Source organism: Lithobates pipiens, unplaced genomic scaffold (genome assembly GCF_037356315.1).
Source record: "Lithobates pipiens isolate NorthernLeopardFrog02 unplaced genomic scaffold, aLitPip1_a1.2 Scaffold_10, whole genome shotgun sequence".
Taxonomy (NCBI): domain Eukaryota; kingdom Metazoa; phylum Chordata; class Amphibia; order Anura; family Ranidae; genus Lithobates; species Lithobates pipiens.
In genome coordinates, this window is record NW_027507686.1 from 191,722,649 (window position 1) to 191,740,289 (window position 17,641).

General features: G+C 48.6%; 1 protein-coding gene across 2 annotated transcripts in view; it reads right to left on the minus strand.

Moving 5' to 3' along the window:
• The window catches only part of PTDSS2 (phosphatidylserine synthase 2), a 140,105-nt gene extending 137,280 nt beyond the window's left edge, over positions 1 to 2,825 (minus strand). Inside the window, exon 1 of one of the 2 annotated variants that reach the window (XM_077460781.1) lies at positions 2,552 to 2,825. In XM_077460781.1, coding sequence (XP_077316907.1) covers positions 2,552 to 2,727 — 176 coding nt within the window. In that variant the 5' untranslated portion in view covers positions 2,728 to 2,825. The remainder of the gene's footprint in view (positions 1 to 2,551) is intronic. The other variant, XM_077460782.1, reaches the window with a different exon arrangement.
• Between the last annotated feature and the right edge of the window lie 14,816 nt (positions 2,826 to 17,641).

The window sequence follows — 17,641 nt, forward strand, 5'->3', positions numbered from 1 at the left end:
TTATCTGAAGATTGGCTCTTGGATCACCCTTTATCTAAAGAGCCGATTGAAAATGATTTTTTATTGTCCTATGCAGGGTATACCTTAAAGGTTTGCAGCATGGGAGCTCTAAACATATCTGAGCACCAAGCAATGATAATGGCGCTCTACAGCTTGGGGTTGTATAAGCGTTGCTCTACAACAGCCTTCATCCACCAATAGCTGGTGAGCCACATGGCGCTCTCAATGACCTTTGTTAAGGCTACTGGTGAGTTTTCTCATTTTCTCTCAACTCTCCACTGAATAACATTCTACAAACATTTTGGGGTTTAAATGATCCACTGTTATTGGCTCACTTCAGTTGATAGCAACGCAAGCTTTCCTGATTCCTTCAATCCCTTCATCGGGTTCTATAAAGCCTAATGATGGTGTCTGAGGAACCCTGGAAGATGCATCTCCAATAATCCGAGTCACTTACATTCCACACTTTCTACATCAATGGCCAACACAGTACAATACTCCACATCATCTACACAGAGAAACTAGTAGTAACCTTGGGAATATATTTGCTATATGAATCCTGTATAATATAAGAGATAGATAGATATATATATATATAATTTTTTTTTTATATTCCAGGCCCTCAATGAATCTTTACACTTAGGCCCCTTTCACACTTGTACGACCTGAAAGTGACAACTTTGATGCGACTTAAAGACATGTCTGTATAATGTGTTCTATGGACTCCAAGCCACATCAAAGTCGGACCAAAGTAGTACAGGGACTACGCTGAAGTCACACAGATCTGAATGGTACTCATTGGAAATCATGGGGTATGACATGTCATGCTTTGCAGCCCCAAGTTGCAGGAAAAGTCGCACAAGTGTGAAAGGGGCCTTAATGTGATAAACATCACTAATATCTGGATGTGGCTCATGGGCTGTCAAAGCTCTACATAACAATGTCAGTGACGGATGGATCATGCATGCTAGACACAATCCACAGATTAAAATGTGGCTTAAAGCAAGTGTATAAACAAGCACACCATTCTAGGTCAAGCGTGCATGTTTGTGCGCTTGCTTCATATAAACATGTATACCCTTACTGGCCAAGTAACTTTAGGCTCTCCTCAGATACCCCAAATAAACACGCATACCTTTACTGGCCAACTGCACGTTTATGCTCTCATCAGTAATATCCATATAAACACGCATAGCCTTATTGGACAAGTGTGCATGTTTATAGCCTCATTAGTAACCACTAGGGATGAGCTCAGGCGTGTTCGCATGGTCCACGTGCAGAGCCCACCAGGAAGTTGGCGCAGCTCCGCACTAACCACAGGCAGTAAGACATTGTCAATCTCTGCAGCCGCGCATCAGGGCAATGTCTCACTGCCTGTGATTAGCACAGCGCTGCACCGACTTCCTGGCGGGCTCTGCGCATGGAGCATGCGAAAACTCCTGAGCTCATCCTTAGTAACCACCATACAAAGTAACATGCATACTCTTATTGCCCAATTGTGCATGCTTATAGGCTCATTAGCAACTTTCATAAAAAAAAAAAATTAAAAAAAAAATGCATAGCCCTATTGCCGAAAGTGTGCCTGTTTATAGCCTTGTTAGTAACCACCATATAAAAATGCATATCCTTGCTGGCCAAGTGTGCATGTTTTTGTGCTTATCAGAAACCCCTATGTAAACATGCATACTTTTATAGACCAACTGTACATGTTTACACCTTAATCAGATACCTTTATATAAACAAGCAAATTCATGTATTCATTTACAAGCCCAAGTGTACATGTTTATACCCTCATCAGCTACCTCCCTATAAACTATACACAAACACACCCTTCTAGACTATTAGTATGTGCTCATTAGATATCCCCGTCTATACACACATATGGCCAAGTATGCATGTTCCCATGCCCATCAGATACCACCATATAAACATGCATACTCTTATACGCCAAGTGTACATGTTAATGCTCTCATTAGATCCATACATATAAAGCATGCATACATGTTTATGTGCTCATCAGATACCCCAATCTATCCATACATACAGCAAGTATGAATTTTCCCCACACTCACCAGATAACAGCATATAAACAAGCACTCCCTTATAGGCCAGGTGTACATGCCATAACGTGCATACTCCTACAGGCCAAGCGTACATGTTTATGTGCTTCGTATCACTGGGGCTGATCTCTGAAAGAGCCAACAGGAACTATGTATAAAATCAAACCCGGTGATTGTATGGGTTGTATGTTTCCTGTCAGATGATTGGTTGAGCATACAGCCAGCATGGGCTCCATGTGAGGTCTGACCTCCCAGATACAGGGGGGGGGGGAGGGGGGGGGGGGGGGTAGCCCGGCAGTGACTCTGAACAAAGCCTGGAGCCCAGGCAACCACTCTGAGTGGAGAGAGACACCTAACTGGTTGCTAGGTGCTATTGTTTTCAGGAACTATTGTTGCTAAGGACTACATCTCCAGGATCCCCGTGCTGGGACTTCTAGTACTACAGCAGCTGTACACTAGGGGGCGGTAGCGGAATGTGTGAGGCGGCTCACCAGAAGAAAGTGTTGGTCCCATCATCATAGACCTCAGATTCGGTGCTTCTCCGGGAGCTCTCCCCTCTGGACAGGGGCTTACTGGTAAACAGCCTGGCCCTTGTCTCCGCTTCCTCCCAGCACTGTCCGTCCAGGGAGGACTTCCGGGCCCCCTTCCTGCTCTCATGGCGTAGCATGGTTCAATAACTCTCTGCTGGGTTCATGTACGACAGCCACCGCTCCCAACTCTCCCACTACTGACCGGGGAGAAGGGGGCGGAGCGAGGGCCGCACGCTTTCTCTCACCACGTGGGTCTGGGTGAGCACGTGATCCCGTGACGTCGGGCGCTCTGACAGTCGGCTGGACGAGGCGGCTCATCCGTTGCCATGGGGAGGAGACTGGGGATCACGCCAGTCGCGGCTGAGGTTGTCACGCATGCGCTGTCCGCGGTGCTGAATCAAGTCTGCCATGAGTGCAGTTCTGTGGGAGCGGAGGGTGGCAACTAAAGCCCCATACACACTATCAGATTGTCTGCTGATTTTTTCCTTCAGGTTTACAAAAACCATGTAGTACAAGGGCCTGCCTGATTGCATACACATTAAAACCCCTAAGGTTTGACCTCATATTATATGGTTTTGGTAAATCTGATGGAAAAAATCAGCAGACAATCTGATAGTGTGTATGGGGCTTATGTGACACAAGACAGTCCAGTGATCCCTATATGCAGGGCTGGCTTTAATATTGTTGTACCCTGGGCAAATGTTTTATTGGGCCCCCTCTTCCATGGAATTTCACTCTCCACATGCTTTGAGACATACAATAAAGAGCAGCTAGACTCAAAATCTGTTTACTGCATCAGATCAGGCAGAAATTGTGATTGGTTGCCACAGGTTACAGTGTATCATTGCCGCTCACTGACTGGCTGCTAGAGAATACAGCAAACATTAGGCTCGCTGATTATTTTTTAGAGGCAACAGCACATGACTTCTCATTGTTTATTGGTTGCTAGAGATTACTGTACATCAATACTGCTCACTGGTTGGTTGCTAGAGGTTATTATACATCTATACCACTCACCAATTGCTTGCTAGAGGTTACTGCACATTTTAACTGCTCACTTATTGGTTCCTAGAGGTTACTGCATATCCTTACCGCTCAATGATTGGTTGCAGGAGGTTAGTGCACAGCATTATTGTTCACTGATTAGTTGCTAAAGGTTACAGCACGTCATCTCACTGTCCACATTATAACTGCTCACTTATTGGTTCCTAGAGGTTAGTGCATATCCTTACCACTCAATGATTGGTTGCAAGTGGTTAGTGCACAGCATTATTGTTAACTGATTGGTTGCTAAAGGTTACAGCACATCATCTCACTGTCCACATTATAACTGCTCACTTATTGGTTCCTAGAGGTTACTGAATATCCTTACCACTCAATGATTGGTTGCAAGAGGTTAGTGCACAGCATTAGTGTTCACTGATTGGTTGCTAAAGGTTACAGCATGTCATCTCACTGTCTGCACACCATGGACTGGGGAGGCCGAGGGGACCCATCAATAGACAGAAAACTCCTAGGACTCTTGGGATCAGTGGCAATGCTGGGGGGTTGATGAGATCAGTGGCAGTGGGAGATTAGTTATGAGGCAGTAAACTGTGACACATTCTGAATCATGTAAAGCAAAGCTGTAAATCTTTGGCAAGTATATAGTGGGGGATTCTACCAATGTAATTGGGAATTTACAATGATCACAGATTTGAGGGGGAATTTACGCCAACCATCAGTGTGAGGGGGGATTTGCAATGACCACCATGTAACAGGCAATTTTACACTACCCACCAATAGAAAAGAGGGATTTCTACACTGACACCAATGTGATAAGAGCATTTACACCAACCACCAGTATAAGGGGGAATATACAATGACCTCCATATAAGGGGGAAAATACAATGACCTCCATATAAGGGGGAATTTACACTGACAGCCATTGTCAAGGAGATTTGTACTGACCACCAATGTAAGGTGACACTTCTACACCGACCACCAATGTTAGGGGGATTAACACCGACCATAAAAGGTTAGGGGGGATTTACACTGGCCACCAATGTAAAGGGGGATTTACAATGACCACCGGTGTAAGGGCAATTCTGCACTTACCACCAATGTAAAAGGAACTGCACACTGATCACCAATGTAATGAAGAATTTACACTGACAACCAATGTAATGAGTTATTTTACATCACCAGCAAATAAAGGGGTATTTCTACACTGGCCACCAATGTAAGGGGGATTTACACTTACCACCAATTTAAACGGGGCTTCTACATGAACCACCAATGTAAGGGAGGATTTGAAACTGACCATAAATGCAAGTTTGGATTTTTTTAATGATTACCAATATAAAGAGGAGTTTCTACCCTGGCTACCAATGTAATGGGGATTTACACTGACCACTAATGTAATCTGAGCATTCACAGTAACCACCAATGTAAAGAGGGATTTACACTGACCACCAATGTAATGGGGACATTCACATTGGTCACTAGTGTGAATAACAGGATTGTACACAAAGCCCCAATGTAATGAGAAGAGTTAAACTGACCACCAATGTAACTGAGAGATTTGTGTATGTTGGGAATACATGCAAAATCATTTCCTGACACCACAGAAACATTCTGCCATTTAGCATATACACAGAAGTGCCCTTAATTGTTATTGACACCTTCATGCATCGGCTGAGATGTGCGTATTCACATGCAACACAATTCAGGGTGCTGTGGCAGCATGTTCTTTTGAAGAAGGGTTTCACCTCCAATTTGCTTACCTTTGCAGAACAGGCTGATTTTAGGCTTAACGACTAAAGTTGTAGGCAGGACTTTCAAGCATGCCCCTTTACCTCCCCAGTGGGCAGCATTCAGCAGAAGTGATGCAAGATATGCGCTTAGGGCAGTGTTTCTCAAATCCAGTCTTCAGGCCCCCCCAACAGGTCATGTTTTCAGGATTTCCCTCAGATGAAACGGCTGTGGTAATTGCTAAGGCAGTGAAACTGATCAAATCAACTGTGAAAAATAATGGAAAACCTGAAAACATGACCTGTTGGGGGGGCCTGAGGACTGGATTTGAGAAACACTGGCTTAGGGGGACATGATATAGACATGAATGTCTCCTCTAGTTACATATCAATCCCATGGCCCGTGGCTATTTACATATTAATGCAGCCGCGATTTACATATCAATGCAGGTTATTTACATAAACACAGGTGAGTCATCTGTAAATGGCAGAGGTGGGCAGCAGCAACAGAACGTTACACTGAGATATCGGGACACAGCACAGGACTACAATGTCAAGGGCTAAGGGAATTCAAACTGGGATAGTTGGTAAGTATGAGGCAGCTGCTTTGGGCCCCACAATGATGGAGCCCAGGGCAACGGCCCCTTTTGCCCTGCCTTAAAAACGGTCCTGCCTACATGTCACCTTACAGTTTCATCACATCAGCACTGAGCTCATCACAGCACCCCTAACACTGCAACATCCCCAATATGAGAGCACAGCACCCCTAACACTGCAACACCCCCAATATGAGAGCACATCACCCCTAACACTGCAACATCCCCAATATGAGACAACCCTAACACTGTAACATCCTCAATATGAGGACGAAGCACCCCTAACACTGCAACATCCCCAATATGAGAGCACATCCCCCCTAACATTCAATATCCCCAATATGAGAGCACAGCACCCCTAACACTGCAATACCCCCAATATGAGAGCACATCACCCCTAACATTGCAACATCCCCAATATGAGACACCCCTAATGCCCCATACACACAGTCGGACATTCCGACCACAAAATCCATCAGGTCGTCCCATACACACAGTCGCACAAAGTTGTCGGAAAATCCGATCGTTCAGAACGATGTGATGTACAGAACGTACGACGGGACTACATAGAGGCCAGTAGCCAATAGCTTTCGTCTCCATAATTTTTATGAGAATGTGTGACACTTTGTGCGTCGGAATTCTCTACAAACGATCGGAAAAAGTCTGATCGAACTTTATTGTCGGAAAATTTTAGATCCAGCTCTCAAACTTTTCCATTGGAAATTCCGATGGAAAAAGTCCAGTAGAGCCCACACATGATCAGATTTTCTGTCAACATAATCCAATCGGACTTTTTCCATCTGAATTTTGGACTGTGTGTATGAGGCATAACACTGTAACATCCTCAATATGAGGACGCAGCACCCCTAACACTGCAACATCCCAATATGAGGTCACAGCACCCCTAACACTGCAACATCCCCAATATAAGGGCACAGCACCCCTAACACTGCAACATCCCAATATGAGGTCACAGCACCTCTAACACTGGCATATCCCCAATATGAGAGCACAGCACCCCTAACACTGCAACAGCCCCAATATGAGGGCACAGCGCCCCTAACATTGTAACATGCCCAATATGAGAGCACAGCACCCCTAACACTGCAACATCCCCAATTTGCAGGCACAGCACCCCTAACACTGCAACATCCCCAATATGAGGGCATAGCTAGAGATGGACGTGAACCGTGAACGCGGCCAAAAGTTCACGAACCGCAAAGTTCGTGGTGGGCCCCATTGACTTCAATGGCAGGCGAACCTTAAAAACCTACAGGTCATATTTTCAGCCACAAAATACTTACTACAGTGCCTTGCGAAAGTATTCGGCCCCCTTGAACTTTTCAACCTTTTGCCACATTTCAGGCTTCAAACATAAAGATATAAAAAAAATTTTTTTTGTGAAGAATCACCAAGTGGGACACAATTGTGAAGTGGAACGAAATCTATTGGATTTTTGAAACTTTTTTTAACTAATAAAAAAATGAAAAGTGGGGCGTGCAAAATTATTTGGCCCCCTTGCGTTAATACTTTGTAGAGCCACCTTTTGCTGCGATTACAGCTGCAAGTCGCTTGGGGTATGTCTCTATCAGTTTTGCACATCGAGAGACTGAAATTCTTGCCCATTCTTTCTTGCAAAACAGCTCAAGCTCAGTGAGGTTGGATGGAGAGCGTTTGTGAACAGCAGTTTTCAGCTCTTTCCACAGATTCTCGATTGGATTCAGGTCTGGACTTTGACTTGGCCATTCTAACACCTGGATACGTTTATTTGTGAACCATTCCTTTGTAGATTTTGCTGTATGTTTGGGATCATTGTCTTGTTGGAAGATAAATCTCCGTCCCAGTTTCAGGTCTTTTACAATGGTCCTGTATTTGGCTGCATCCATCTTCCCCTCAATTTTAACCATCTTCCCTGTCCCTGCTGAAGAAAAGCAGGCCCAAACCATGATGCTGCCACCACCATGTTTGACAGTGGGGATGGTGTGTTGAGGGTGATGAGCTGTGTTGCTTTTACGCCAAACATATCGTTTTGCATTGTGGGCAAAAATTTTCGATTTTGGTTTCATCTGACCAGAGCACCTTCTTCCACATGTTTGGTGTGTCTCCCAGGTGGCTTGTGGCAAACTTTAGACGAGACTTTTTATAGATATCTTTGAGAAATGGCTTTCTTCTTGCCACTCTTCCATAAAGGCCAGATTTGTGCAGTGTACGACTGATTGTTGTCCTATGGACAGACTCTCCCACCTCAGCTGTAGTTTTCTGCAGTTCATCCAGAGTGATCATGGGCCTCTTGGCTGCATCTCTGATCAGTCTTCTCCTTGTCTGAGCTGAAAGTTTAGAGGGACGGCCAGGTCTTGGTAGATTTGCAGTGGTCTGATACTCCTTCCATTTCAAAATGATCGCTTGCACAGTGCTCCTTGGGATGTTTAAAGCTTGGGAAATCTTTTTGTATCCAAATCCGGCTTTAAACTTCTCCACAACAGTATTATGGACCTGCCTGGTGTGTTCCTTGGTCTTCATGATGCTCTCTGCGCTTTCAACAGAACCCTGAGACTATCACAGAGCAGGTGCATTTATAGAGAGACTTGATTTCACACAGGTGGATTCTATTTATCACCATCAGTCATTTAGGACAACATTGGATCATTCAGAGATCCTCGCTGAACTTCTGGAGTGAGTTTGCTGCACTGAAAGTAAAGGGGCCGAATAATTTTGCACGCACCACTTTTCAGTTTTTTATTTGCTAAAAAAGTTTAAAATATCCAATAGATTTCGTTCCACTTCACAATTGTGTCCCACTTGTTGGTGATTCTTCACAAAAAATTAAAATGTTATATCTTTATGTTTGAAGCCTGAAATGTGGCAAAAGGTTGAAAAGTTCAAGGGGGCCGAATACTTTCGCAAGGCACTGTAGCTGTGCACACATAGTCCCACAACATGGCCACTGACATAACAAAAGTATGAAGTGAATCTGGGATCGTCAACGACAAGTAGTCTTTTTTTATCTGTGAAATCTTGACAATTCAGGACTCAGGAGCGCATGAAGGCATTAGAGCAGAGGAAAGGTCAGGGTAGGCTATGAAGAGGGTGCAGGAGATGATCACCAGCACCGTGATAGAGAGCACTGACACCAGCAACGTGATAGAGAGCACTGACACCAGCACCGAGATAGAGAGCACTGACACCAGCACCGAGATAGAGAGAGAGCACTGACACCAGCACCGAGATAGAGAGCACTGACACTAGCACTGTGATAGAGAGCACTGACACCAGCACCAGCACCGAGATAGAGAGAGAGCACTGACACCAGCACCGAGATAGAGAGCACTGACACCACACCAGCACGGAGATAGAGAGCACTGACACCAGCACCTCACTCTCTCCTGCCATCTCTCCTATCAACTCCCTTCTCGTTACTGGCATCACTTCCCCACAGGACACAACGCTCACTGTTTGCTGACTTACCCAGCCCAGGTACTTTTCTCTCAGGTAAGTCAGTCATCAACTTGAGCAACTTGGCCCGACCTCAGCCCTTCAAAGCAATCGGTGCACTGGGTTCTGGGGTAATTTCTGTGGTGGAGGTAGCAGTTTCCGTCACAACTTGAGTGACAACCGGCAGGCTTTGGACATCACTCTCCGAAGGGAAAGCAACGTTCCTGTCTTAATCCACTTGTAAGGCCGCGTACACACGCGCGGACTGTTTGCCCAACCTTGTTCGTCAAACAGTTTCGGCAAACAGTCCGCTCAAAATTTGCATGAGCGGACTTGCCCACACACGAGCGGACTGTTTGACGAACAAGGTTGGGCAAACAGTTCGCTCAACTTTTGAAATGAACGGACTCGCCCACGTAAGGAGGAGGCAAATCCGCCCATTTCGAGCGCGTGTACAGGTAGGCGGGGCCCGCGAAGGAGACGTCGCGGGCTCCGCCGCCTGGAATGGGCTTAAAGGGGAACCCCAACGCCGAAAAAAATCGGCGTGGGGGTTCCCCCAAAGTCCACACTAGACCCTTGTCCGAGCACGCTACCCGGCCGGCCAGGAAAGGGGGGCGAGCGAGCGCGCCCCCCCTCCTGAGCCGTACCAGGCCGCGTGCCCTCAACATGGGGGGGTGCCTTGGGGAAGGGGGGGGCCGCGCGGCCCCCCCACCCCAAAGCACCTTGTCCCCATGTTGATGAGGACAAGGGCCTCTTCCCGACAACCCTGGCCGTTGGTTGTCGGGGTCTGCGGGCGGGGGGCTTATCGGAATCCGGGAGCCCCCTTTAAGAAGGGGGCCCCCGGATACCGGCCCCCCACCCTATGTGAATGAGTATGGGGTACAATGTACCCCTACCCATTCACCTGTGAAATAAAGTACAAAAAAAAACACAACACAGGGGAAAAAATATTTTATTGCACAGCTCCGGGGGTCTTCCGTCTTCGGGGGTCTTCTCGCCGGACTCCTCCGCTATCTGTGTGTAGCTCTTTTACTAGCGGAGGAGTCCGGCTTTCTTCCTCCCCGCCGCCGGCCTCTTCTCCCGATTTCGGGGGTCTTGTCCCCCTCTTCGGTTCTTCTGCCGGGCCACCGCGCCTTCTTGTAGCTCTTTTACAGGCGGTGGCCCGGTCTTCTGTCGCCGCTGTCGTCGTCGCCGCCGCCGCCTGCCGTTCTTGTTCTTCTTCTTGTTGTTCTTCTTCTTCTCCTGGAGATGTTGACTCGACGATCTCTCCGGCCGGAATGCCAGAGCCGCGCTGTGCGGTCACTTATATAGTGACAATGGGGCGGTGTCACATGGTATATGTCACATGGGTTGGTCACATGGTGACCCCGCCCCCTTACGATGTCATAGTCCCCATGTGACATCAACCCATGTGACCAACCCATGTGACATATACCATGTGACACCGCCCCATTGTCACTATATAAGTGGCAGCGGAGCGTGTCCCTGGCATTCCGGCCGGAGAGATCGTCGAGTCAACATCTCCAGGAGAAGAAGAAGAAGAACAAGAAGAAGAACAAGAACGGAAGGCGGCGGCGGCGGCGGCGGCGACGACGACGACAGCGGCGACAGAAGACCGGGCCACCGCCTGTAAAAGAGCTACAAGAAGGCGCGGTGGCCCGGCAGAAGAACCGAAGGCGGCGACAGAAGAACGGAAGGCAGCGGCGACAGAAGACCGGGCCACCGCCTGTAAAAGAGCTACAAGAAGGCGCGGTGGCCCGGCAGAAGAACCGAAGAGGGGGACAAGACCCCCGAAGTCGGGAGAAGAGGCCGGCGGCGGGGGAGGAAGAAAGCCGGACTCCTCCGCTAGTAAAAGAGCTACACACAGATAGCGGAGGAGTCCGGCGAGAAGACCCCCGAAGACGGAAGACCCCCCGGAGCTGTGCAATAAAATATTTTTTCCCCTGTGTTGTGTTTTTTTTTGTACTTTATTTCACAGGTGAATGGGTAGGGGTACATTGTACCCCATACTCATTCACATAGGGTGGGGGGCCGGTATCCGGGGGCCCCCTTCTTAAAGGGGGCTCCCGGATTCCGATAAGCCCCCCGCCCGCAGACCCCGACAACCAACGGCCAGGGTTGTCGGGAAGAGGCCCTTGTCCTCATCAACATGGGGACAAGGTGCTTTGGGGTGGGGGGGCCGCGCGGCCCCCCTTCCCCAAGGCACCCCCCCATGTTGAGGGCACGCGGCCTGGTACGGCTCAGGAGGCGGGGCGCGCTCGCTCGCCCCCCTTTCCTGGCCGGCCGGGTAGCGTGCTCGGACAAGGGTCTGGTGTGGACTTTGGGGGAACCCCCACGCCGATTTTTTTCGGCGTTGGGGTTCCCCTTTAAGCCCATTCCAGGCGGCGGAGCCCGCGACGTCTCCTTCGCGGGCCCCGCCTACCTGTACACGCGCTCGAAATGGGCGGACTTTCCGAGCGGGAACAGTCCTCTTATTTCGAAAGTACAGCGGACAAGCCCACACACGGGCGGACTGTTCGCTCAAACACAGTTTCAGCGGACAGTTTTTCGGAATTTCCGAAAGACTTTGTCCGTCCAACTGTCCGCTGAAACTGTCCGCTGAAAGCCCACACACGAGCGGACTGTCCGCCCAAACACTGTTCAGCGGACAAGGTTGGGCGAACAGTCCGCCCGTGTGTACGCGGCCTAAGACTTTGGGTGGTATAGTTGGGGAGGCAACCTCGAACAGATGCTCCCCGCAGCATCCACAAATGATCCTTGGCCTCAACTGTGTGGTCAGGCAAGTACATTTTCCGCAGATCACCCCCAGAGACTCGTAGCCTCCAGAGGTATATAAAGCAAGCTGACCATTCGGTGTGTACTGCACTCCGGTATCGATCATGACAGGTTTTCTGCCGCTTGGGTCAACATAGAAACTCGGAGCGTACTTTCTCCAATCCACCATCTCACTCACAAACTGTGCCCTCTCCTTCACTAACCCGCAATCAGACACACGTGGGTGCACTTCCTTACCCTCCTCTGCAGAGCGGGAGCAGCAGATTGGTGTAAATGTTCTCTGGGAAATGTGGTGCCCGCCTCCTTCTTGCTGCGGCGTGCCAAAACTGTAATGGAGTCCATTTTGGGTTCTGTGTTAACCCTTACAATGCTGGCGGGACGTGACAAAAGACCAGGTTGATTCTTTCCCATGAGCAGTGAGGCTTGTTGGTTCTTCCCCACACTAGTAGTACACACGACAACACAGTCTAAGAAGGGTAAAAGTTACTTGCCACCTTCCCACGGAGCCAGGCAAAATCCCGTTGGAGCTAAAGCTGGTTGCTATGGGCGACTGCTGAAAGGACAACACCTTAGCCCTGTGTTGGGTGCCAAATGTATCAGAATCTCTGACCTCTTTCAGTATAATGGGAACCTTCAAGGCCAAAGATAACTGACATCCTTCACTAAGTGGTGGGTTTTGAGGAATAGTGGGTGCAAAGGTGGTAAAAGTCATTGGGTGCCAGACACTTCTGTTTTTATTTCTTTGACAGTCCTTTTTAAATTTTGTAGGGGAAGGAGGGTTAGGGCCAGGACACCTTTAAGTAGTTTCAATTTCAAATGGCAGACTCAGAGACTTCAATAGGATGACAGCAGTACAGGGAAAGGCCCCAGCAAGGTGCCACTTCTGCATGTGCAGGATTGCTGTCTCCTATGGTAACAGTACTTAAACAGTTCCTAACTCAAAGTAACAGTTCTCTTAGCTGTACTACAACTTCTCCTTGTGGTTCTTCAGCCCCTTGAGCTCCTGGTCTCTCACTGGACCCTCTGATTTACTAACTCTGAATCCAGTGAGCTCCTCAAGTCTTTTGCGGTGCTATGTTCCTCAAGCGTCACCCACGCTTCCCTGCTAGATCCCTAGCTTGGCACTTTGCATACCTTCAAGCTTCTCCCCTGCTGACCGACTTGGTCCCTAGCTTGACACACAAGGATGCTCTGCAAGCGTCACCTCCGCTGGTTGGGTCCCTGACTTGATGATCATCTGAAGTCTCCCGATTCTCCACCGTGCCCGTTCAGTGAGAATACTGCTCCGATACTTGCTTCAGTTATTCACTGTGGTCCCTGCTAAAGGCGATTGGTCCCTTCAAGGCGACAGCTTCCCTTCTACCTCGGACCACTGACAGATTCTCCGACCGGCAGAACTGTCACTTTTGGTTGGACTGCAAGCCGCAGTCCCAACCGCGCGCTGCCCTCTTACTTCTGGATAGGCCCTCACACAGCCTGGCAGCCTGATGCCCCCAGGATATAGGCTCTCCCAGCAGGCCAAGGGATTCAACAAAACCCCTGCCCATTGGCTGAGATACCCCATATACCCATAACCTGACCTTGAGTTGTCCTTCTCAATCTAATACCTCAAAGTGCCCAGCCACCTGGTGGTGGAAGAGGAAAGTACAGCCAGGCCAAACTTAGGGAGAAGTCAATGGATCCCTAATAATTACCTTCAGTAGCTATTCCTGACAAGAAATTTGGTGAGAAGCTCCCTGACTAAACCCCAGGGCGCTACACCAATATGAGAACACAGCACCACTAACACAGCAACATCCCCAATATGAGGGAACAGCACTTCTAACGCTACAACATCCCCAATATGAGCGTGAAACACCCCAATGTCCTCCATGCACAATAGAGTCTCCCTTTTACATTGCATCCCCCCCTTCACATCAGAGACCCTTTTTTTACATCAGAACCATCCTTTACATCAGAGCTCCCCTTTACACCAGAGCCCCCCTTACATCAAAGCTCCCCTTTACATCAGAGCCCCCCCCCCTTCACATCAGAGTCCACCCTTTAAATCAGAGCTCACCAGGCATTTACATCTAAGTAGCCCTCACATCAGAGTCCACTTTTACATATGGGCCCTCCAACATATTAAAGTCCCCCCTTCATGACAGAGTCACCTCATCACATCTGAGCCCCCCCCCCCCCTACATGAGAGTCTCTCATCACATTAGGAACAAAGGAAAGTTTTAAAGGAAGAAGGCGCTGCATAATCAGTATGGCTAGGTCCACACTAGTGAGGGTTGGGAATGTGTGCATAATCACGCGTTTTCAATCCACACAGTAACACGCTGCTCTTTCGCAGGTGTGTGGGAGTGCTATAGTCTTAATTCTTAATGGCACCCCATGCATCCCCAACAAGGCGAGTTTTAGGGTTCACCAACATGCAGTTTGGTGCGGCTCAAGTTCAAAAAATGGTTGGGGACTTCTTTCCATTCGTTCCCTGCAGGTTAGGCAGCCCAGTAAATTGACTGACTGCTCTACCCAGGACATGCACACACATACTGTATGTCAATTGGGCTTAAGTGATTTGGGGCTCATTTAGATTTGTGGTTAGAAGGCATTAAAGTGGTTGTAAAGGGGGGAAGAGTTTTTACCTTACTGCATTCTATCCATGAAGGTAAAAACCTTCTGTGTGCAGCATCCTCCCCCCCCCCCCTATACCCACCTATGTTGATCCCGATCAAGCGATGTGTACAAGAGCAGCTGTTCTTCCAGGTCTCGCCGCATTCCATGGGACCATTGGTCCCGGGCGGCAGGTTCTGAGGGGCAGCACATTGATGTCCAAGAAGACACTGGTCCTGCCCGATTGCACCAATCCTCCCGCCCCGTTTCTCTCCTTATCCCACTGTGTGGATGGCCCTGTGCCAGTGGCAGTGCATCCATAAGGGTGCTCGGGCGTCGCCCCCTCTCTCCAGCCACCCCCTCACCAATAGATAGATTCATGCATTGCATGAATCTATCCATGGTCGCCACTGCCACCCCCTATTCAGGCACCCGGCCCTTTTTCTGGCAACGGGCACCTGAATTACAGCAGCTGGGGGTGTCTTTGAAGCACCTTATTAGAGCTATAGGCTTTAATAGGTGTCAAAAAAGGTAAACAGCGAGCGCCATAGCTTGCAGTTCACTCAGCTGTGTTAGAAAAGCGAATTAATAATGGGATTTTTATATACAGCTTACCTGTAAAATCCTTTTCTTGAGAGTACATCACGGGACACAGGAGCTTCATTACATAGTGGGTTATATAGGCACCTCTGGTGATTGGACACTGGTTGACCTCAATTAAGGAGAATTCCTCCCCTATATAACCCCTCCCATCTGGGAGGCACCTCAGTTTTGTAGCAAAGCAATAAGAAACCACGTAAAACCCAAGAGGGGCGGGAGCCCTGTCTCCCGTGATGTACTCTCAAGAAAAGGATTTTACAGGTAAGCTGTATATAAAAATCCCATTTTCTTGATCATACATCACGGGACACAGGAGCTTCATTACATATTGGGATGTCCCATAGCAATGCTCAGATTGAGGGGAGGGAGACACAGATCATAAATATAGGCCGCCAGGGACCTGAGGACCTAAACTGCAGCCTTCATTACACTGCGCCCGAAGGCGATATCCTCTTGCCCTCTGACATCCACCTGATAGAATCTGGTGAATGTGTGGACTGATGACCAAGTTGCAGCCTTACAGATCTGAGCCAGGGAGGCCTGGTGATGCACTGCCCAAGAAGCACTAACAGCCCTAGTAGAGTGCGCTTTCACCCGAAAAGGAGGAATCTTCCCCTTTAAACCATAGGCCTGAGAGATAACTTGCCTGATCCATCTTGAGAGAGTGTATTTTGACGCTGCCTGGCCCTTTCTAGGGCCTTCCGGCAGAATAAATAAACAATCAGTTTTCCTTATCTGAGTAGTTGCTTGAAGATAAATACTGATTGCTCTAACCACATCTAAAGTGTGCAAAGATTCTTCTTCTGTGGATTGAGGGTCCGGAAAAAAGGATGGTAGGATTACATCCTGATCCAAATGGAAACCCGAAACCACCTTAGGCAGAAAGGACCTGTTGGGACGCATGACCACCCGGTCCTTATGGATAATTAAATACGGCTCCTTACTGGAAAGAGCTGCCAAATCTGATACTCTTCTAGCCGTAGATATGGCTACTAAGAAGACCAGCTTTTTAGTCAGGAGAGCTAAAGAAGCCAGGTGTAAAGGTTCAAATGGTTGCCCCTGTAAGGCCGAGAGAACCAAATTCAGATCCCATGGGCATACCGGAGGTTTAACTGGCGGTTTTGTCCGCATAGCCCCCTGGATAAAAGCCCGTACTAGGGAATACCGACAGGGCCGAAATCTGCACTTTGATAGTGCTTATGGCCAAATTCATTTCCAGGCCTGACTGGAGAAAGGCCAAGATTCTGTTAATGACATACTTTCTAGGATGCCATTTCCTGAGTTCACACCAGGAAACATATGTCCTCCAGATCTTGTAATAAACAAGTCTGGAGGCCGGCTTTCTGGCATTGACCAGAGTAGAAAGGACTGGCCCCGAAAGGCCACGGTCTCTCAGAATGTGGGTCTCAGCAGCCAGACCGTCAAATTCAGACTGCGTAATGCAGGATGGTAGATTGGACCCTGTGAGAGCAGATCTGGCCGGAGAGGGAGGGTCCATGGCCTGCCTACTGCCAACTTCATGATTTCTGCGTACCATGGTCGCCTGGGCCAAGCCGAGGCCACCAAAAGGACCGACTTTGTCTCCCTCTTGACCCTTCCCAGGAACCGCGACAGAAGCGGGCTCGGGGGGAAGGCATAGATCAGATTGTACTGATCCCAGGGAACTGTCAGAGCATCTGACCCCTGAGCAAGTGCATCTCTTGTCCTTGACACAAACTTGTCCAGCTTCCTGTTGAACCTGGAAGCAAACAGATCTACGTCTGGAGTACCCCACTTGTGACATATGTTCTGAAACACGTCGGGGTGCAGAGCCCATTCTCCTGGGCACAACTGCTGGCGGCTGAGAAAATCCACCTGCCAATTCTCCACTCCTGGGATGAAGACTGCAGAAAGACACGGAACATGCTTTTCTGCCCAGACAAGTATGCGATTCACCTCTTTTTGGGCCACCAGACTTCTGGTACCGCCCTGGTGATTGATATAAGCCACTGCGGTGGCATTGTCGGACTGAACCCAAACTGGGAAACCTCGCAGTCTGTAAGACCACTCTATGAGTGCCATGTAAACTGCCCGGATCTCTAAGATATTTATGGGCAGTAGATTCTCGGTCGCAGACCATTTCCCCTGCGAGCATGTTTCCTCCAATACAGCTCCCCAGCCTGTCAGGCTGGCATCTGTTGTGATAATCTTCCATGAGAGAGGAAGAAAGGTTTTGCCCTTCAGCAAATTCTTGGTTTGTAACCACCAGACAAGACTCTTGCGTGTCCCTGGGGATAGACGCATAGGAAGATCCAGAGATTGGGGCTTCCTGTTTTAAG